The 23,351-nt window shown below is 42.5% G+C and overlaps 2 protein-coding genes across 5 annotated transcripts in view; one reads left to right on the forward strand and one right to left on the reverse strand.

Moving 5' to 3' along the window:
* Nucleotides 1-15,341, reverse strand: part of si:ch73-236j9.2 (solute carrier family 35 member E2B) — a 48,586-nt gene extending 33,245 nt beyond the window's left edge. The window contains exons 1-4 of the mRNA XM_059952419.1: nt 15,164-15,341; nt 9,419-9,967; nt 7,971-8,106; nt 4,241-4,368 (exon numbers count right to left, since the gene is read on the reverse strand). Coding sequence (XP_059808402.1) covers nt 4,241-4,368; nt 7,971-8,106; nt 9,419-9,737 — 583 coding nt within the window. The 5' untranslated portion in view covers nt 9,738-9,967; nt 15,164-15,341. The remainder of the gene's footprint in view (nt 1-4,240; nt 4,369-7,970; nt 8,107-9,418; nt 9,968-15,163) is intronic.
* Nucleotides 15,342-15,371: 30 nt separating this feature from the next.
* LOC132382297 (uncharacterized) overlaps nt 15,372-23,351 on the forward strand; it is an 80,512-nt gene continuing 72,532 nt past the window's right edge. For 3 of the 4 annotated variants that reach the window (XM_059952426.1, XM_059952420.1, XM_059952424.1), the window contains exon 1: nt 15,372-15,509. The gene's annotated coding sequence lies outside the window, so the exon portion shown is untranslated. Of the gene's footprint in view, nt 15,510-15,586; nt 15,872-23,351 lie in introns of those variants that run through there. The other variant, XM_059952422.1, reaches the window with a different exon arrangement.

Here is a 23,351-nt window from a genome sequence, read left to right on the forward strand (position 1 = left end):
TTAATATTAGATATTTGTTATGTTGGTTGAAAGATTGGGATGGATCTTCTGGCCTTCATTGGGTGAGTTTGGAAATTAAATCGGTACCAGGTTATGCTCTGGGTTCTATTTTAGGGACTTCTCTCCCTTTTGCTCTTTCTAAATTGCCGAAATGAATTGACAACCCAATAGTTAAACATACTTTACGTATATGGTTTCAATTTCGGAAATATTTCGGGTTGACTCAATTCATTTTAAATACTCCTATTGTATCTAATTGCTTTTTCCACCCCTCAATTATAGATCAAGCTTATTTGGTTTGGAAAACTAAGGGATTACTAAGATTTTCTGATTTATTTTTGGACAATTGTTTTATGTCTTTTGAGCAATTATCTAATAAATATAATTTGCCTAGATTTCATTTTTTAGATATTTACAGACTAGGCATTTTTTAAGTACTGTACTTCCTATGTTTCCAAATTTTGTGTCTTCAGATATTTTGGAGAGTTTGTTTGAATTAAACCCTTTTCAAAAAGGGCTTATATCAAAACTTTATAATATAATTATGAAGATACGTTCAGAGCCCCTTTATAAGATAAAAAATGATTGGGAAAGAGAGCTTAATCTTATTATTCCTATTGAGAATTGGGATAGAATTCTTCAATTAGTTAATACATCTTCTATATGTGCCAAACATTCATTAATACAATTTAAGGTTGTACATAGGGCACGTATGTCCAAGGATAAATTAGCTCACTTTTATTCTTATATAAATCCTATTTGTGATAGATGTCAATTTGAAACTGCGTCTTTAACTCATATGTTTTGGTCTTGTCCGCTTTTGAAAAAATATTGGAAAGATATTTTTGATATTATCTCTGCGGTATTAAACATCGATTTACAACCCCATCCTATTACCGCAATTTTTGGTTTACCAATGATGGACTTACTGCATTTATCTTCTTCCGCCTGTCGAATGATTGCATTTCTCACTCTGATGGCTAGAAGATCTATTTTGCTGAATTGGAAGGAAATTAATCCTCCCACTGTATTTCATTGGTTTTCTCAAACTATGTTATGTTTAAATTTAGAAAAAATTAGAAGTGGTGTATTTGATACCTATTAAATTTGAAAAAAAAATGGAGACCATTTATTCAATATTTTCATATGATGTAATATGACCCTGTTCCAGGCTTATTTGATTTTCCAGCTTTGATCTTATTTATGATGAGAGGATCGGAGTTGATGACACTGATGATTATGTACTATTGTGAGATATTATAGACAGCCCTTTTTTTTCCTTTTCTAGTTTTTATTTTTATTTTTTTTCTTCTTTATTAGCTATTAGATTAGTAGGTTAGTTATTTTTGCATAATATTTTTTTTTCTTTTTTCTGTGTTTTTTTTCTATATTATATATTATGTAATACCTAGATTTACCTTGTTCATACATATACTGTATGGTTTATGTTTTGGGAAAAATCATTTTTTTATTATAATTATTGCTTATGTATTCTTTCATGTGTAATGGGAATTTGTATGTTTGTAATCCCTTTATTAATATATCAATTGTATTTTGTACTTATTACGAATGATAATAAAAAGATTGAAAAAGAAAGAAAGAAAGAGAAATGTCCCCGAGATGCAGGACTTGCACGCCAGTACCAGAATAGGTGGGATGTGGCATCAGTGTTTAAAAATAAACACAAATTACACTGCTGATGCTGTGGTCAGATCAACACGTACAAACAAGCTGGATGAACTCAGCAGGTCAGGCAGCATCCGTTGAAAGGAGCAGTCAACGTTTCAGGTCCAGACACTTCGTCAGGACTAAAGAAGGAGGGGGCAGGGGCCCTATGAAGAAGGTGGGGGGAGGGTGGAAAACCAATCAGAGGAAAGATCAAGGGGTGGGGGAGGGGAAGCAGGGAGGGGATAGGCAGGAGAGGGGAAGAAGGAATCTAAGGGGAAAACACTATGGGTTTCCATAGGAAGGCAGAGTCATGAGAGGTGAAAGGCAGCTAGAAGAGGAGAGAGAGGAAGGTGGGATGGGGGAAGGGAGAGGGAGGGAATTACCGGAAGTTGGAGAATTCGATGTTCATACCAAGGGGCTGGAGACTACCCAGCTGGTATATGAGATGTTGTTCCTCCAACCTAAGTTTGGCCTCATCATGGCAGTAGAGGAGGCCATGTATGGATATATCTGAATGGGAATGTGAAGGAGTGTTGAAGTGAGTGGCAACCGGGAGATCCTGTCTGTTGTGGTGGACGGAGTGTAAGTGCTCGACGAAGCAGTCTTCCAATCTGCGTCGGGTCTCGCCGATGTAGAGGAGGCCGCACCAGGAGCACCGGATGCAATAGATTACCCCAACAGACTCACAAGTGAAGTGTTGCCTCACTGGAAGGACTGTTTGGGGCCCTGAATGGTGGTAAGAGATGAGGTATAGGGACAGGTGTAGCACTTACACTTGCAGGGATAAGTACCAGGTGGGAGATCTTTTGGGAGGGATGTGTGGACTAGGCAGTCGCAGAGGGAAAGATCCCTGTGAAAAGCAGAGAGGGGTAGAGAGGGAAAGATGTCCTTAGTGGTGGGGTCCTGTTGAAATGCTGTGGTCAAATCAAGACGTACAAACAAGCTGGATGAACTCAGCAGGTCGGGCAGCAACCATTGAAAGGAGCAGCCAACGTTTCGGATTGAGACCCTTCGTCAGGACTAAAAGAGGAGGGGGCAGGGGCCCTATAAAGAAGGTGGGGGGAGGGTGGAAATAAGCACCTGCGTTCCGTCCGCCACAACAGATAGGATCTCCCGGTTGCCACTCGCTTCAACTCTCCCTCACATTCCCATTCAGGTACATCCATACATGGCCTCCTCTACTGCTATGATGAGGCCAAACTCCGGTTGGAGGAATAACATCTCATATACCATCTGGGTAGTATCCAGCCCCTTGGTATGAACATCGAATTCTCCAACTTCCGGTAATTCCTTCCCTCTCCCTTCCCCCATCCCACCTTCACTCTCTCTCCTCTTCTAGCTGCCTATCACCTCTCATGACTCTGCCTTCTACTACCCATAGTGCTTTCCCCTTAGATTCCTTCTTCACCTCTCCTGCCTATCCCCTCCCTGCTTCCCCTCCCCCACCCCTTGATCTTTCCTGATTGGTTTTCCACGCTCCCCCCACCTTCTTTATTGGGCCCCTGCCCCCTCCTTCTTTAGTCCTTATGAAGTGTCTCGACCCCAAACGTTGACTGCTCCTTTCAACGGGTGCTGCCCGACCTGCTGAGTTCATCCAGTTTGTCAGTGTTTAAAAATTATTTTAGACAGAGTAACAAAGAAAGAAAAGCTGTTTAAGTTCCTCCAGTATTTGGTATGTGTACTCTGCTCCCACTGTTTGAACGAAGTAGTGCCACTGGATACTGGCCGCATATTTATGGTACACCTCCTCTGTACCATAAACATTTTAAGCAAATTTGAAATAAGCTGCTTGGGAATCATAGGACTTATGACCAAAAGAAAGCTTTGAGGAAAAAGGGGAGATGGGCAGGAAATTCCAGAGCTCACAGTAAGGTCAGGGGAAAGTATAATCATCACTGGAGCATTAAGCATAATGGGGATGTGGGAGTGGCAGAGTTGATGAAAAGCAGAGATCACACTAATGCAGCGTAGTAAAAGACCCTTCAGCCCATCAAGCCAAAACATCAATTATCACCAAGCCTTTTAATCCAATGAACACATCATTTGCCCCACATAGTCATATTTTTTTTTCAATTACAGCATGGAAATAGGCCATCTCGGCCCTTCTAGTCCATGCCGAACACTTACTCTCACATAGTCCCACTGACCCGCACTCAGCCCATAACCCTCCATTCCTTTCCTGTCCATATACCTATCCAATTTTACTTTAAATGACAATACCGAACCTGCCTCTACCTAGAAATACTCACCTAGACATTACAGGCAATGTCCCTACCATATCTTTGGAATGTGGGAAAAAAACTGAAGCACCAGGAGGCAACAGGGAGAATGTACAAACTCCACATGGACAGTGTCAAAAATCAGGTAGCGATCTTGGTGCACTGTACAATTTCTAAAGGTTACAGAGATTCAGGGGTGAACCCACTGAACAATTTGAAAATAAACTTCAACATTGTAAACAGCTGTGTACTAGATCATGAAGCAACAGGGAGACATCAATTGTACATTAACAGAAAATCTAATGGACAACTTAGTGATGCCATTAGTATACCCACCAAACGTCACTCCTCACCTGTGTATTCTCCAAGAATAAGTCTAGACATAATGACGGTAAAGATTGGAGCTGAACTTTTCACTGTCTCTGCAAATGAAACAGCCACGTTCTTCAGACTTACCAGGCCCAAAACTACAGTAGCAAACCTGCATTAACATAAAATACATCAGCAAATCTCCTGGTGAACGTCATAATGTTTACTGGCATAATTACTCTTAGTATTTATTAAACATGAACAAAATCAAATTTAATGACAAAGAAATTATACAAGTTATGAAATTGCATCAGGTGGTGCTGGAAACAACCAAGAACTGGTGGTATCTGTAGTGAGGAACAGAGATAAATTGTCAGATTAATGCAACATGCCAGTGGGAGATTGTTGATTTGAAATTTGAAATCAATTATCAATTTAGAAACACGAGTTTTTTTAAAGAAAATCTTAGATAGACACATGTGTTATGATTCCAGCCCCCTCCTTTGTGAGAATCGCAAGAGCACCCGTCGAAAGGGGGGGGGGGGGGGTCAGTAGACCCAGTCGGGGGGAGAGAGAGAGAGAGAGAGAGAGAGAGAGAGAGAGAGAGAGAGAGAGAGAGAGACACAGACGTGCCAAATTGCAGGTACCACCAGGGATACAGAATAAAGACAACAGCAACTATTGTCTCATGGAGACCACGTAAAAAGCCCTCGGGCAGGTGGACTGGTTGAGAGAAAGATTGCATCATCCCAACCTGATTGACACCTACGACCCCGTGAGGAAGTATAAAGGAGAGTCTCAGGGGGACAGCCCCTCAGACGCACCAAGAAGACACGAGAGTGTTCCCGCAGCAGCGGGAAGCCATTCGGAAGGAAGCCACGTGCGTTAGATTCCGGGATTGGAATCTGTGGCTGGAATCACAGAAAACAGCTTTAACTAACATTCGGGGAGAGGAAACCAACGCTCCCCCGATTTCACGGAAGATTCATCGAGACTCGGCAAGTTCTTTCTCTTCTCCCCCCAATCTCTCTCTCTCGGTCGCCCCACGCAAAACCCAGCGATTTTCCAAGGGCTGAGGCCTGCAGACTTTCAGAGTGACTTTTATATTTCCAACGGACAATCTATTGATCCCTAGACACCAGCAGAGCTCAATTCTTAATGATTATCACTATACCTGCGCTTTAGATTGAATGTTGACGATGCGCACTATCTGAATGTATGTATTAACCCTACTTTTGTGTCCCTTTATAAATAAAAACGTTTGAAAATAGTGACAACAGACCTCTCTATCTTTGCTGGTAAGTTATCCAGTTACGGGATTCGTAACACATGGATATTAGAAAAATGGAGGACTTGCTCCTTGGAATGTAAGAGACTAAGGGGTGACTTTACTGTTGTGTACAGCAACGCAAGTGGTATCGACAGGGTGAAGATTTAAGTCAGCATGGATGAAGTGGACTGAAGGGCCTGTTTACTCGATGACCCTTTCCACACTCATTAAAAGAGAAGGTTAATTAAGTACACTGGTACCTTACTTCATGCTCAGGATGCAGTGCAGGAATGAGAGCTCAGAGATACACTACTGACAGAGCTGCTGCATTGTCAATCTACAACAAACACCTGCCCTTGCCTCTGTTCTACAGAGTAAACAGAGATGTAAGGGCACAGCACTTCAATGACAATCTGCAGCAACATTAGACCTCAAGACTATTCTATACTGGGAGCCTGTGTAAGGGTACAGCACTCTGTAGCAACATTAGTCCATAAGACAGAGCAGCTGAATCAGGCCATCTAGCCCATCAAGTCTGCTCATCATGGCTGATTTACTATTCCTCCTAGCCCCTTCTTCAGCCTTCTCTCCATAACCTTTGACACCCCAGCTAATCAAGAAACCATCAACCCAGTGACTTGCCCTCCACAGCCATTGGTAGCAATGAATTCCACAGACTCAGCACTCTGTGGTTAAAGAAATTCTCATCACTGTTTTAAGGGGATGTCCTTGATTTCTAAAGCTGTGCTCTCTGGTCCTAGAATCCTTCACTATAGGAATCTTCCTCTCCATATCAGCTTATAACTGATTGTTTCACAAACTGAATTACACAGGTTATACTCAATGATCGCATGTAATAACTGGATCCTCGGTAGAGATCGTAAAGAGCACCAAATTTCTTGGTGTTCACCTGACAGAGAATCTCACCTGGTCCCTCAACACCAGCTCCATAGCAAAGAAAGCCCAGCAGCGTCTCTACCTTTTGTGAAGGCTGAGGAAAGTCCATCTCCCACCCCCCATCCTCATCACATTCTACAGGGGTTGTATTGAGAGCATCCTGAGCAGCTGCATCACTGCCTGGTTTGGAAATTGCACCATCTCAGATTGCAAGACCCTGCCGCGGATAGTGAGGTCAGCTGAGAAGATCATCGGGGTCTTTCTTCCAGCCATCACGGACATTTACACTACATGCTGCATCCACAAAGGAAACAGCATTATGAAGGACCCCATGCACCCCTCATACAATCTCTTCTCCCTCCTGCCGTCTGGAAAAAGGCTCCAAAGCATTTGGGCTCTCACGACCAGTCTATGTAACAGTTTCTTCCCCCAATCTATCAGACTCCTCAATACCCGAAGCCTGAACTGACACCCTGCCCTACTGTCCTATTTATTATTTATTGTAATGCCTGCACTGTTTTTTTGCACTTTATGCATTGCAGTGTAGGTTTGTAGTCTAGTGTAGCTTTCTCTGTGTTTTTTTTTTATTACGTAGTTCAGTCTAGTTTTTTGTACTGTGTCATGTAACACCAAGGTCCTGAAAAACATTGTCTCATTTTTACTATGCAGTGTACCAGCAGTTATGGTCGAAATGACAATAAAAGTTGACTTGACTTGACTTATACAGACCAGGCCAACAATCATCAAGCTTGTTATTGTACAAAAATCTCTGCAATGGGCTGAGCCATGCAAACAAAAACTGAGAAGGAGACAGCAGCTTCCGTCCCATCCAACAGGAGGTATTGCAAGACTGCAATGAAATCATTCCGCTCTCAAGTGTAGTGATCTAACTTTAATATTTTCCTTGTAAGCTATGCTTTGTCTGGAAGGTTTGATGAATTGAATTATCAGTTAACCAACTGTTGACTTTAAAGGATAGAGGTGTTCTCACACAAGAAAGTTTTTCTGAGTGCATCTGTGGTATTGATTTTCACAAATGGCAATGAAGTGAGTCCATAGGCTGTGAGAACAGCTCAGTGTAACAAAAGGCATTTTCAACAATTATCTGATATTTACCTCATACCTGACATTTAATTCAGAGAAAAACCAATACTGAAGAAGGGATTTTTTAAAAAGTTTTAAGAAATAATCTTACATAGCAATGCATCAAAGTTGAAGATGAGTTTATTGTCATAAAGGAATTTCTTTAGCCAGAGGGGGCTGAATCTGTGGAATTCATTGCCACAGATGGCTGTGGAGGCCAAGTCATCAAGTATATTTAAAGCGGAGGTTGCTAGGTTATTGATTAGTCAAGGTTACAGGAAGAAGGCAGCAGAATGGGAAAATAAATCAAACAAGATGGAATGGCAGAGCAGACTCAATGGGCTGAATGGATTAACTCTGCTCCTATGTCTTAAGGTCTTCTGTTTTAATAAATATCCCATTACATACCAACCAGCCTAACACAGGCTTCCTTCCCCAACCTGTACAGAACACACTGACATTCATCGTGTGAAACAGCAAATCAATAGGTAAAGAGTGAGTTGGTTGATTTATTAGTAACTCACCTCATTAATCCCACAAAGAGCATTATCATGATGAAGTTGGGAGGATATTCATTTCGGGGTTTATGCTGATATAAACAACAGGGGACATACATTTTGAAACAGCCGATGATAGTGGTTGTAAGTATCTGGACAGCACCTGCAGTGAGACATGGTAAAATGGACACAGATTAGAACCAGTACACACCTGTGATTCTTCATCAAGTATTCAGGACTGAAAAGCCATGCTCCATGGCATAAGTTCAGCACCTGCTCCTTCAACGACAATGGAACTGATACTGGGTAACACACTCAGAATGCTGGAGGAACAGGGACTGCACTGTTGTGTAGTGGTTAGTAACGTATCTACAACGCCAGTGACCCGGGTTCAATTCCTGGCATAGTTGATATTCTACCCGTGACCATGTGGGTTTCCTCCAGGTGCTCTGGTTTCCTCCCACTTCCCAAAGACACAAGGGGTTAGTAGGTTAATTGGTCACAAGAGTAATTGGGCTCATTGGGTCAGAAGAGCCTGTTACTGTGCTACTGTTAAAGCCATCTTTAAAAAATATAAATAAACTACTCAGAAGGTCAGAAAGTATCTTAGTCCTGAAGACAGGTCTCGGCCTGAAACACTGACTGTTTATGCTGCCTGACCTGTTAAGTTCCTCCAACATTTTGTGTGTGCTGCTCTGGATCTCCAGTATCTGCAGAATCTCTGTGTTTATGATGTTGAGGGGCTCAGGGGTGAAGTGACAGAGTGGGAGGCAGGAGACTGCTGCTTGCCGGAGGTAGTGCAAGAGAGTATCTTGCTGTCATACAGAAACTTCTGATAGAAGTTTCGACTCCATAGTGACATCTTCCTTTGTCTCTGAAATTACTCAGTAAGTTGCCCTGTTTCATACTCTACTGTATTCTATATTAACATCTCATTAATACACTTGGATAAGGGAGGCAGACTTTACTCCCACCAGGTACAGAATTTAAAATAAGAGATTCTGCAGATGCTGGAAATCCAGAGCAGCAGCAGCGCACGCACGCGCGCGCGCGCACACACACACACACACACACACACACACACACACACACACACAAAATGCTGGAGGAACTCAGCAAGTCAGGCAGCATCTACAGAAATGAATAACAGTCGACATTTCAGACCAAGACACTTATTCAACACTGGAAGGGGAAGATGCCAGAATAAGGTGATAGGGAAGAGGAAGGAAGGAGAACAAGTTGGCAGGTGAATAGTGAAGCCAGTTGGATGGGGTGGGATGAAGTAAGAAGCTGGGAAGTGATAAGTAGTAAATGTAAAGGGCTGGAGAAGGAATCTGATAATTGAGGGTGGAGGAATTTAAAGGTTATTTAGTTCAATGCTGCTTATTATACAAACAGTGGCAACTAGCACAACAGTCAGTTAGGTTCAACAGTGCTAGTATAAAAACAGTAACAGATACTTTAAAGATACTTACCCAGCATTCCTGGCTCTCGCTCCAACAAAGTCAGGATGTATTTGTTGAGGAATAGTGTGCAGAAGCTGAAAAAGAACCAGAGACTGAGGTAGATCATGGCCCGGACACTCCAAATTCCAGAGTTGGATTCAATCACTATTGTCTCAGTGATGGTGATTTTTAACACACTTTCATCTGCACAACTGTCACTTCTTGTGATTACAATCTTTTCATTCCTATTGAAGAGCTGAAAGTGGCCTGGAACATTCATCTCTTTGGATAGCTTCTCATCAGGAGGATTTTTATGGTCCAAAGGTCGGGAGGTTTCATTTGAAGACATTCTCCAGTTATTAGTCTGCAGCTTGGTTGTTCACTGAAATAGAACACTTGAAGTGTACAGTAGCACAAGATAGTCTGCCAATAACATGAAAACCAAGACAGTTTTGTGCACAAGGGTCTTTTGATGCCAAATGTATAAATTGGTCAATATCCAGGTTTTCTTTGCAACTTTGAAAGTTTCAATCTTATTCATATAACATCATCTGCTGAAAGTAGGCATCTGTTTCAAACCTAGGTAGGAAAAATATTTAATATATAAATGCTTCTTCTATTAAGATTTCCTTATTAGCATCATTTTCTTATCCTTGGTGTCATGCCATAGACCAAAGCACTCAGGGACTGTTTACAGAAGTTGGAGACACTGAGGTAAGAATTTCAGCCACGTCATCATTCAAGCCACTTTCTTCTTCTCTCCCATTCACGGCAATCCTGGACACAATGGAGGAAGAGAAAGATCGACCAGGTGGAAAACCAAAGCTACCCAGAACTTTCAGAGTTCTTTCCCCACAGTAAACATTTCACACAACAAACCAGACTTTTCCTACATTAGCAAGAATTAAGAAGCTCAACAACATTGTTACCAATTTGGTCAGAAACACAAGCATTGCTAATTTGTCATGATGGTTGATAATGCTAACATTGCTCGAACAGGTACTTCACTGCTCCTCTTCTGTGATGATGAGACCACTCTCAGGTTGGAGGAGCTTCACCTCACATTCTAGGTAGTCTCCAACCTGATGGCATGAACATCAATTTGACCAACTTCCAGTATTTTCCCTTTCAGCCTTCCTTCTTCTGTTCCCCACTGTCTCCCTTCTTCTCCGCACTTGTCTATCACATCCCACTGTGCCTCCCCTCTTCCTCTTTCTCCCACGCTCCACTCTCCTATCAGATTTCCTCTTCTCTAGTCCGTAACCTTCTCCATCTATCAATCCACTTCTCTGCCCTCACCCGCATCTCTTCCATTTTATACACATCTGCTCTCAACCCATCCTCCTGCCAACCCACCAGGGATAGGGTTCCACTTATCCTCACCTCCACCCCACTAGCTTCCGCAACCAGTACACAACTCTCCGTAACTTCTGCCATCTCAATGGGATCCCACCACCAAGCACACTTTCCCCTGCCACCCACTTTCTGTTTTCCACAAGGATGCTCCCTACACAACTCCCTTCTTCATTCATCCCTCCCCAATGATCTCCTTCCTAGTGCTTATCCTTGCAAGAATAAGTGCCACACCTGCCCTTACTCCTCCCCCCTCACTACCAGTCAGGGCCCAAAACAGTCCTTCCAGGTGAGGTGACGCTCCATACTGAAAGGCGCCTTTCTGAACTAGTTTCATATGCATATATTTGGCCCATATCCCCCTAAACCAAAGGTTCCCTACCTGGGTTCCACAAACCCCTTGCTTAATGTCAATGGCCCATGGCATAAGAGAGGTTGGGAAATCCTGCCCTAAATCAAAAATCATCCAGTGAACGACAGTTCTGTGGGTGAAAACACCTTGTTAATGAGAGAGGTCAGAGGAGAATGGCCAGAGTGGTTCAAGTTGACAATAACACAGATAACCACGTCACAACAGCAGCATGCAAAAAAGCATCTCTGAAGGCATAACACATTGAACCTTCAAGTGAATTGGCTACAGCAGCAGAAGACCATGTACATACACTCAGTGGCCACTTGATTAGAATCAGGAGCTAACTAAAAGTGGTCAGGGTGTCTATGCCCTCTAGAGTCCATTACCCTGGGAAAATGACTGTGATCATCCACCCCATCTATGTCCCTCATGATTTTAAAGACCTCCATGAGGTCCCGCCTGGCCTCTCGGTCGGCAGGAGGCGGTTCTGCGTGGTTAGTGGCTCAGCGTGGACAGCAAAGAAGCATACATCAGGATGCACAACTCCAATGTCATTTTCAAGTTTGCTGACAATGCCATTGTTGTTGGCTGAATCAAAGGTGGTGATAAATCAGCATACAAGATGATTGAAAACCTATCTGGGAGGTGCCTCAACAACCTCTTACTCAATGTTAGCAAGACCAAGGAGCTGATTATTGACTTCAGGAGGAGGAAACCAGAGGGCCATGAGCCAGTCCTCATTGAGGAATCAGAGTTGGAGAGGGTCAGCAACTTTAAATTCATTGGTTATCAGTTCAGGTGACCTGTCCTGGGCCCAGCACACATGCAATTATGAAGAAAGCAAGGCAGCATCTCTACTTCCTTAGAAGTTTGCAAAGATTCTGCATAACGTAAAACTTTGACAAACTTCTATATACACATGGTGGAAAGTACATTGACTGGTGGCATCACAAACTGGTATGGAAAACAACAATGCCCTTGAATAGAAAAGCCTACAAAAAGTAGTGAATACAGTCCACTCCATCATGGGTAAAGCCTTCCCCACCATTGAGCACATCTACACGGAGTGCTGATGCAGGAAAGCAGCATATTTTACATTTACATCCATGTAAAGCTGCCCAACACCACAACTACTCATCTCCCGGAGCAAACGCACCCACCACTGTTGGTATACCCTAGTATGTTAACTTTCTGTGATTTATTACATTGAATATTACCTAAAATTGATGAAATATAATATAAATGTTGCCTTGTGGTACTGCTTTTGTGTCATATTGGTATGAAAATGTGAATAAATTACAGATAAAACATATTTAGGAAGCCCTCTGGAACGCATCCCTATTTTCTCCATTTGAATAATTATTCACATTATGCGATTTCACATTATGCATCAACTGCGAGGAACGTATCCCCCACATATAATGAGGATAGGGTGTAAATCAATTACAGTATACGTATATTTAATAGATTAAAAACCATGCAAAAAACAGAAATATATATTTAAAAAGTGAGGTAGTATTCAAGTGTTCAATGTCCATTTAGGAATCGGATGGCAGAGGGGAAGGAGCTGTTCCTGAATTGCTGAGTGTGTGCCTTCAAGCTTTGTACCTCCTACTTGATGGTAACAATGAGAAAAGGGCATGCCCTGGGTGCTGGAGGTCCTTAAAAATGGATGCTGCCTTTCTGAGACAGGCCAAATCTCATACAGCTGGCACCGGATTTGAACCCTGAACTCCAATGCCCTGAGCTGTAATAGCATTGCACCAGCCATGACACTACTATTGGCGCTGTTTTTGGTTATGTTGGCGAGAGATAAGTTTTACCAGACAATGGGGGTTAATCAGCTACAACATGGAATTTAGGAAAGTTGAAACAGTTGGTCTAAAGGTCACAGAAATCTGGTACGAAAATGGAACTTGGGAAAGCTGAAATAGTTGATCTGAAGGACAGAACATCTAAGAACATTGAATTCCTATTACTGAACCACATCAATCTACACCCAGTTGATTACGTTACTGGATGAGGACTTAAACTACCAAGTTCAACAGCAACAGTTGTCAAGCCATTTGATGATTGTAATGATGGTGATACACTATATATACAGTACACACGCAATTACACATGTACATACACACAAGTACTTTTATGTATGCATACTGTATATACACATATGTATTAACCCGCACACACACTCATACTCACACAGACTTACTAGAAAAAATTCACTGTTAATAAATCATTCTCGAATTACCCTCCTTAAAAATCAAATTGCCCCACGTCGGGAACCACTGTCTTACACTGTACAAGTGCCACATTACAAGAAATTTTATGACACATCAGTGACAGTAAATGAGATTCTAGTTGTTTTTCTTTCCACGGACACTGCAAGACTTGCATTCTGTTTCTATTTGACATCTCAAGTGAAAGACTGCACTTCAGATCATCTACCATACCCTCATCAGCCTGTCAAAGTGCCCAAACCCCCATGATGTGCTTTCCATTTGTGATACTCACCAAGAGCTTTGTAGACAAAGGGCCCAGAGCATTAAGGGTTCCCACCACCCATCCCACAATCTCTTTGACCCACTACCGTCAGGAAGGAGGTCCAGGAACACCAGGACTAGGACTGCCAGACTGGGTAACAGCTTCTTCCCTCAGACTTTGAGAGCACCACCATGGTTTCATCACTAGGACAGTGAGCTGTGTGCTACATGCATTTTGAACTGTTTTATTAACCTATTCGTAGTAATATTTTGGTGTATGTGCTGTGTGTGATGTGTCATGGTCCAGAGGAATGTTGTTTTGTTTGGTTGTATATATGTAAGTCAGATGACAATAAACTTGAAAGTAACCTCCAATTAGACACAGTGAATTCCAATGCCCCCACAAAGGTTCAAAATTTATCCTTCAACACATTTCTAAACACACACAATCTGCATTTATTTAATTACTGTTTTCATTGTAAAAACAATAATGTCTTTACCGAGACGGCTGTGAAGGCCAAGTCATTGAGTATATTTAAAATGGTAGTTGATAGGTTCTTGATTAATAAGGGCATCAAAAGTTACAGAGAGGAGGCAGGAGAGGGATAACAAATCTGCCATGGAATGGTGGAGCAGTCTCGATGGGCCAAATGGCCTAATTCTGCTCTGATATCTTATGGTCTTTTTACATCTTAGTAGCAACACTGATCTCTACCCAATAGTGCATGGTTAGGGAGTATTCTGGTCATAACAACGCTATCCAATGTAATTTCCTCCTTCATCAGTTTGCTGTTAAGGGAATTATATTCCAACTGGCATTAATTTATTTATTTCGACTTACACCGGGTAATAGGCCTTTCCGGATTTTCCACCTGCGTGGACCAGCAACCCATTGATTTAACCCTAACCTAACCATGGGACAATTTAACTACCAACACCAACCTGACAAGCTTATCCTACATAGATTTCTCATGTCACAAAATGAAACTTCACTTATAAAAGTACACAACAAATAACCAAACAGCATTTTCAATTATATATTTTAGATATTCTACGGAGTTTTAAAAATCCATACCCAGAAACTGATCTCCCAAAACATGATAACGTGAATAAAAACAAGAAATGCAATTTGAAAGCTTTGGCCCGTGGACTGCACACAAAGACACGCTGCTGGAGAACCATCCCCCTTGGACAACCTCAGCACTGTTTAAATAAACGGCGTGCCTTCACACTGAATGAAGCGACCAGAGTGTCCATTATACCGGGATCAAGTGTGCAGAGTTCACCCTCACACACAGCTGGAATGTGGCCTATCCTGGCCGGTGCGGGGCAATCTGTACCGAATTAACTCAATTATGTTCAAACGGGGCTCGGGCTCAGGGGAACATCAGCTACACCCACCCCACCCGGGAGAGCGCTCAGACCCTCCGTGACCCATTGAAAGAGCAGGAATCCCGGGGGGGGGGGGGGAAGAGAGCACAGAAACTACCTGTGACAAACCCCCACCCTGCCAATATCGCCGGGGACACCGGCTCCCACCGAGTCTCCCAGAACCCGATTCCACACCACGGGCTCCCCGTCACTCACCCTCCGCCGCTCAGCCTTTGCCCCGGAGTTCGGGGCGCGCCTCACGCATGGTGGTGCGGTGCGGTGCCGTGCCGTGCCGGGCGGGGCTGCTCCTGCTCTTGGCCCGGTACCCGCCCTGGGTCCCGATCCACACGACCACCAGTCTCCCCGCAACGCGCAAAGAGCGCCGCCTACCGGCGAGAACCGTCCCGCTGAGGCTCACGGGCTACCGACTGACCTCCGGCGGACCTCCGACATTTTCATCCCTTTGTAAATTGGTCTAGAATGAAATACTTTAACTGTCCACTGATGTTTCATGACTACACATTGCTGCACCTCTAGTGTTTGAAATGCTACATCGCCGGCAGTAAGTAAAAGTGTGAATAAAACTACGTCACAAATTTCTTCTCAATCTAAAGGAAGCGGCTTCGCCACTACTGTGGAAAGTGAAGCTGATAAAAAGGGTGCAAATTCAAAACAAGCTATGAATGAGGCAAACACAGCATTGAATGTTGCCCTGGTTTTACGGGGGCTGGTGATCATGATTGTACATTTCCAATCACTCCAGTTCAAGTGAAGGCCAAGAAGGGGACCAAGGCAGTGGTTACTTATGCTTTCCTAGATCAAGGAAGTACAGCAACGTTCTGCACAGGGAGCCTCATGAACAAGCTCAACCTGACAGGAAAAGGAACGTGCATTCGCTTACGCACCGTGGCTCAAGAGAAGGTTGTGAGTAGCTATGTTACTTCAGGATTGGAAATAGCTGGCTTGGATAGTGAAGACTATTGTAAACTGCCTAACATGTACACACAGGAATGTATGCCTGTCTACAAAGGGAACATTCCTCAAGAGTGAGATCTTCGGGAATGGTCTCACCTGAAGCATATTCGTTTGTCGAAAATTGAGCTGTTGACAGGAATAAATGTACCTAAGGTGTTTGGGCTGTTGCAAGTGATTCGGACCCTATGCAATCAGAACGATGTTGGTTTGGACTGCTAATGGCCCATTGAAAGGAAACCGCGATGGTAGAAGAGACTACGCTCAGCCAGAGTTAAAATTAAAACTAAAGTTAATGGGACTTTAGTTTTACATTTGGACGGGCTTTGGCAGCAGTGATTCGAGACAGATTTGCCTGAATGCAGTCGAGAAGAACAACCGGATTTGGTAGGAGAAGGTCACTCACAGTCCAGGATAGACAGCTTTCAAAATAGGAGATTTGTGTAAATGTTGAGATTTCATGTCTCTTTTGTCTTAATAGCATGCTGATGTAATTACTATAGTATAATTAGGAGGCTGGAATAAGGGAGCCATGTATTCTGTGCATTTAGTATGTTTATTATGTTAATAGTCTCACAGGTGGGGCTGTGGTAAAAGCGAAGGGAATAAGTTTCATATTCTTGGTTATTTTCTGGCGGGTTGTAGCTTCAGAACAGCAGAAGTCATGTCTTTGCTGACTATTCAATACCATTTAATATTGCTTCAAGATGGTATGTTTGTGAATTGTTAATAAAGGACTGAATAAAGGATTTGACTTGGAATATCAGAGCCAGGGTGAGTCAGATAACAACTCTGGCTGGGTGCGCAGGCTGTTGGCAAATGTTTTGTTTTGATTTTGGATCAGTGTTTTTGCCACTACAGTGCAGTTTGTTGTCATTGGTTGTTTGTTCATCTTGTGTACATTCTTTCCTTGATTCTATTGGGTTTCTTTGTATTTACTGTAAGTGCCCACAAGAAAATTAATCTTAGGGTTGTATATGGTCACATACATGTACTTTGATAATAAATTTACTTTGAACACTGAGGAGGTGTAGGGGTTTGAGGGTGATGCAGTGAGCCCCTCCACCTACCTTCATATCATCAGCAAAGTTTGCAACAGAGCCATCAATTGTGTCATCTAAGACATTGACATATAACTTAAAAAGAGGCGTTCCCAACTCAGACCCCTGTGGACCACTAGTCACCAGCAGCCAACCAGAAAAAGCTCCCTTTATTCCCACTCTTTGCCTCCTGCCAATCAACCACTGCTTTATCCATGCTAGTATCTTTCCTGTCATACCATGGGCTCTTAACTTGCTAAGCAACATATTATGTTAAGCAACCTGATCGAATTATTTGAGGATATAACAAAACACATTAATGAAGGTAGAGCAGTGGGTTTAGTGTATATGGATTTCATTAAGGCATTTGATAAGGCTCCCCATGCAAGGCTCATTCAGAAAGTAATGAGGCATGGAATCCAAGGAGAACTTGCTTTGTGAATCCAGAATTAGCTTTCCAACAGAAGACAAAGGGTGGTTATGGATGGTTTGTATTCGGCATGGAGGCTGGTGACTAGTGGAGTACCTCAGGGATCTGTTCTGGGACGCCTCTCCTTTGTGATTTTTATAAATGACCTGGATGAAAAATTTGAAGGGTCGGTTAGTAAGTTTGCTGATGATACAAAGGTTGGGGGTGTTGTGGATAGTCTGGAGGGTTGTCAGAGGTTACAGCGGGACATTGATAGGATGCAGAACTGGGCTGAGAAGTGGCAGATAGAGTTCAACTCAGATAAGTGTGAAGTTGTTCATTTTGGTAGGTCAAATTTGAAGTCAGAATATAATATGAATGGTAAGATTCTTGGCAGTGTGAAGGATCAGTGAGATCTTGGGGTTATTGTCCATAGGACACTCAAAGCTGCTGCTCAGGTTGATAGTGTTGTTAAGAAGGCATATGGTGTGTTGGCCTTCATCAACCGTGGGTTTGACTTCAAGAGCTGTGAGGTAATGTTACAGCTATGTAAGCCCTTAGTCAGACTCCACTTGGAGTACTGTGTTCAGTTCTGGTCACCTTATTACAGGAAGGATGTGGAGACTATAGAGAGAGTGAAGAGGAGATTTACAAGGATGTTGCCTGGATTGGGGAGCTTGCCTTATGAGAATAGGTTGAGTGAACTTGGTCTTTTCCCTTTGAAGCAAAGGAGAATGAGAGGTGACCTGATAGAGGTGTATAAGATGATGAGAGGCCAAATCGTGTGAATAGCCAAAGGCTTTTTCCCAGGGTTGAAATGGCTAACACGAGGGGGCACAGATTTACAGAGCTTGGATGTAGATACAGAGGGGTTGTCAGGGGTAAGTTTTTCACATAGAGAGTGGTAGGTGTGTGGAATGTACTGCCAGCGAAGGTGGTAGCGGCAGATACAATAGGTTCTTTTAAGAGACTCAGATGCATACATGGAGCTTAGAAAAATAGAGGGCTATGCAGTAGGGAAATTCTAGGCAGCTTTGAGGGCAGGTTACATGATCGGCACAACATTGTGGGCGGAAGGGCCTGTAATGTGCCATAGGTTTTCTATGTTCTATGTGGCACCTTGTTAAAGGCCTTCTGAAAATCCCAAGTACATAACATCCACCAACTCTCCTTTGTTCTTTCTTCAAAGAATTCCCACAGCTCTGTCAGGCAAGATTTTCCCTTGAGGAAACCATGCTGACTGTGGCCTATTTTATCATGTGCCTCCAAGTGCCCCTAAACCATATCCTTAATAATTGACTCCAACATCTTCCCCACCACTGAGATCAGACTAACTGGCCTATAATTTCCTTTTTTCTGCCTCTCTCCTTGAAGAGTGAAGTGACATTTTGCAATTTTCCATTCTTCCAGAACCATTACAGATTCTTGAAAAATCATTACTGATGCCTCCACAATCTCTTCAGCTACCTCTTTCATAACCCTGGCGTGCACACCATCTGGTCCAGGTGACTTTATCAGTTTCCCAAGAACCTTCTCTCTAATAGTGTCAACTCCATATACTTCTGCCCCCTGACACTCTTGAACTTCCAGCACACTGCTAGTGTCTTCCTCACTGAAGACTGATGCAAAATACTTATTCATTTTGTCCACCATTTCCTTGTCCCTCATGACCACCTCTCCAGCATTGTTTTCCAGAGATCCGATATCCACTCTTGCCTCTCTTTTACACTTTATAAAGAAACTTTTGGTATCCTCTTTAATATTATTGGCTAGCTTACCTTTGTATTCAATCTTTTCTTTCTCAATGATTTTTTAGTTGCCTTCTATTGGTTTTTAAAAGCTTCCAAATCCACTAATTTCCCATTAATTTTCACTCTATTATATGCCCTCTCTTTGGCTTTGACTTGTTAACTGCAGTTATGTCATCTTGCCTTTAGAATGCTTCTTCCTCTTTGGGATGTATATGTCCAGTGCCTTCCCATTTGATTCCAAAATTCCAGCCATTGCTGCTCTGCCTTCATCCCTACCAGTGTTCTTTTCCAATCACTTTTGGCCAATTTCTCTCTCATGCCTCTGTAATTCCCTTTACTCACTGAAATACTGATGCATCTGACTTTAGTTTCTCCTACTCAAATTTCAGAGTGAATTTGATCATATTATAACCACTTGCCCTTCAGGGTTCTTTTATCTTAAGCTGTCTAATCAATTCTGGGTCATTGCACAACACCCAATCCAGAATAGCTGATCCCCTAGTGGGCTCATCCACAAGTTGCTCAAAAAAGCCATCACACAGGCATTCTATAAATTCCCTCTCTTGGGACCCAGCACCAACCTGATTTTCCCAATCTCCCTGCATATTGTCTGTCGGGACCCTGGGGACTTATGGAAACTGTGTGGTGATTTCTTTTGAACTTATAGTCCTTTAACATCTTTGGACTATTTTTACTGTGCCCATAGTCTGTTTTTATCAATTATGCTATTGTTTGCACTGTTGTAACTGTATGGTTTTGTGCAGGTCTTGTAGCTTTAGTTTTTGGTTTTGTTTGTCTGCTGGATTTGGAGCTCCTTTCTGGGGAACGTGCTAAGATGGTAGCGCAATATTAATACGCAGCAGCCTCTCTGGACTCTGGATTGGGGATTGCCAAACATGTGGATTTTCTAGTGTAGTCTGTTTTGTCATATGCTTTTGTGATATCATTCTGGGGGAACATTGTCTCATTTTTTAACTGCATTGCATTTGTGGTTTCTAAATGACAATAAACTGAATCTGAATATTGAAGTCCCCCTTGGCTACTGGAAAAATGCCCTTTAGGCATTTATTTTTCATCTCCCATTATGAGCTTAGGAGGAGGATGGCATCTTTGTTTGCATCTTCAAAAACAGCTTTATTTCTATTTTTCTTCCTATTTATTTATCTATCTATCTATCTATTTATTTATTTCCTATTTTTGATATATCTTTTCTTCCCTTTCAATTTTCTGTTGAAGATCCCGACCTGGAGTTACCTGCTGACTTGGGTTCTTTGCGGAAAAGGGACACGCCCTCGCGGCCTCAAAACCGGCCTCTTTACAATATGCCAAGGACACTACCTGGAAGACTAGTTCGCCTTCATGGCGCTAGATTTTCGTGGCTCTGGAGGCGGGCAGGTTCAAGGATGGTGCCATTGCCTGATGTGCCGTGGGAGACGGAAGATCGTAAACTGCGAGCTGGCTGCTGGCTGTGTGCCCAGAGACCAAAGTTCTTTGGGCACAGAGCTCAGAAAGAGCGACACAACAGACTTTTAACACCATAAATCAGCAAGTTGCTTTGTTATGTCTCCCCTCTCGCTGTGAAACAGGGACACTTCTTTTCCCTTATTAGGGAGGGAGAGACTCTGGTATGTCAAATTACCGGGTGAACGAGTGGTCTTTCGGTACTGCAAGTCTGTGTCTTTATTGATGCTTTGCTGCATGTTTGAGTGCTTGGTGAGGACAGAGAACACAAATTAAACTTTCACATTGATTGCCGTTCTAATGAAAGTTCATCAAAATGAATGAATCACGTTGTTTTATTTCCTACAAACTGAATATTCCCAGGCTTTTCTGCTTTACCTTCAAATGTTGGTATCTGTAAAACTCTCTGTGTATTCTCTGTGGGATTTCCACAATAGATGAAGGGTCTCTCCCAAAATGTCCACTGTTTATTCCTCTCCATAGATGCTACCTGACCTGCTGAGTTTCCCTAGCATTTTTTGTGTGTGTTTCACTGTCATAATACCTCTTTATATTTTGAGATATATAAAGAGTAAAAGAGAAACAAGAGTCAATATCGGACTGCTGGAAAATTACACTGTAATTGTAATTGGGGAACAAAGAAATGGCAGATGAACTTAATACATATTTTGTGTCAGTTTCACTGTGGAAGACACTAGTAGAATGCCAGAAACAAAAGTGACAAGGGACAGAAGTGAGTGCAGTTACTATTATTAAGGAGAATATATGATAGTATAAATAGAAAATATGGAACAATAGTAGTTTCTATTACTAAGATGCTTGGAAAAGTGAAAGGTCTGAAGGTAGTTAAGTCATCTGGACCTAATGGACTATACTCCAGGGTTCTGATGGAGGTCGATGAAGAGATTGTGGAGGCATTAATAATGATCTTTCAAGAAGCACTGGATTTTGGAATGGTGCTGGAGGACTAGAAAATTGCAAATGTCATTCCACACTTTAATAAGGGAGCAGGCAGAAGAAAGGAAGTTACAGACCAGTTAGCCTGACTTCAGTGGTTGAGAAGGTTTCGGAGTCTAAAATCTAAGGTCAGGCTTCAGGGTAGAGTCAGAGAGTCACGGAAAAGGACAGCACAGAGACAGGCCTTCGGCCCATCTAGTTCATGCTGAAACCTTTTAAACTGCCTATTCCCATCGACCTGCACTGGGGACCACAGCTCTCCACACTGCTACCATCCATGTACCTATCCAAACTTCGTTTAACTGTTGAAATCATGCTCAAGTGCACCACTTGTATTGGTAGGTTTTGCGACATACTCATGACCCACTGAGCGAAGAAGTTTCCCCAACATGTTCCCCTTAAACTATTCACCTTTCACCCTTCAGATGGCTTTTTAGAGCAGCTTGTGACTGACCCTACAAGGGGAAGGGCTTTCTTAGATTGGGTGTTGTGATTAACCCAGATCTTATTAGGGAGCTTAATGTAAAGGAATCCTTAGAAGGTAGTGAACATAATATGATTGAATTCTTACTGCAGTTTGAGAGGGAGAAGCATAAGACACATGCATCAGTATAGCAATGGAATAAAAGGAATTACAGAGGCATGAGAGAGGAGCTTGCCCAGGTGGTTTAGAGGAGGATACAGGTGGGGGTGGGGATGACAGCAGAGCAGAGACAGTGAAGTTTCTGTGAATAGTATACAAGGTGCAGGATAGATATGTCCCACAGAAGAAGTTTTTAAATGGCAGAGGTAGGCAACTGTGGCTGACAAGGGAAGTTAAAGGCTGCATGAAAGCCAAGGAAAGGGCATATACTCCATTCTTTAAGATGAGAGAAAGGTAAAAGAAAAGAAGTGATAAGCCAGTTAGCCTAACCTCCGTGGTTGGAGTCTATTATTAAGGATGAGATTTAGGGGTACTAGGAGACTAATGATAAAATAAGTCAAAGTCAAAGTCAGCATGGTTTTTGTAAAGGGAAATCTCACCTGTTAGAGTTCTTCAAGGAAGTAGCAAGCAGGGTGGACAAAGGAGAGGCAAAAGATGTCATTTACTTGGATTTTCAGAAGGCATTTGATAAGGTGTTACACATGAGGCTGCTTAACAAGATAAAATCCTATGGTGTTACAGGAAAGATACTGGAATGGATAGAGAAATGGCTGACAGGCAGGAGTCATCGAGTGGGAATAAAGGAGGCATTTCTGGTTGGCTGCCAGGACTAGTAGTGTTTCACAGGGGTCAATATTGGGATATGATGAGAAGGCAGGTGTATGGGGTTGAGTGGGATCCAGGATCAGCCATGATGGAATGGCGGAGCAGAGTCAATGGGCTGAATGGCCTAATTCGGCTCCTATATCTTATGGTCTTAAGCAATGACCTCTGGTTGTAGTCCCACCTAACCTCAGTTAAAAAAGCCCTACTTGCATTTACCCTATCTATACCCCTCATAATTTTGTACACCTCTATCAAATCCTCTCTTAATCTTCTATGTTCTAAGAAATAAAGTCCTAATCTATTCAATCTTTCCTTAAAACTCAGGTCCTCCAGACCTGACAACATTCTTGTAAATTTTGTCTGTACTCTTTCAAATGTATTTACATCTATGCTGTAGTTTGGTGACAAAAAATGCACATAATACTGTACTCCAAATTAGGCCTCACCAACATCTTATACAATTTCAACATAACATCCTACCTCCTGTACTCAATATTTTGATTTATAAAAAGCAAAGTTCCAAAAACGTTCTTTACAACCCTATCTACCTGTGCCACTACTTTCA

This window comes from Hypanus sabinus, chromosome 27, assembly GCF_030144855.1.
Source record: "Hypanus sabinus isolate sHypSab1 chromosome 27, sHypSab1.hap1, whole genome shotgun sequence".
Taxonomy (NCBI): domain Eukaryota; kingdom Metazoa; phylum Chordata; class Chondrichthyes; order Myliobatiformes; family Dasyatidae; genus Hypanus; species Hypanus sabinus.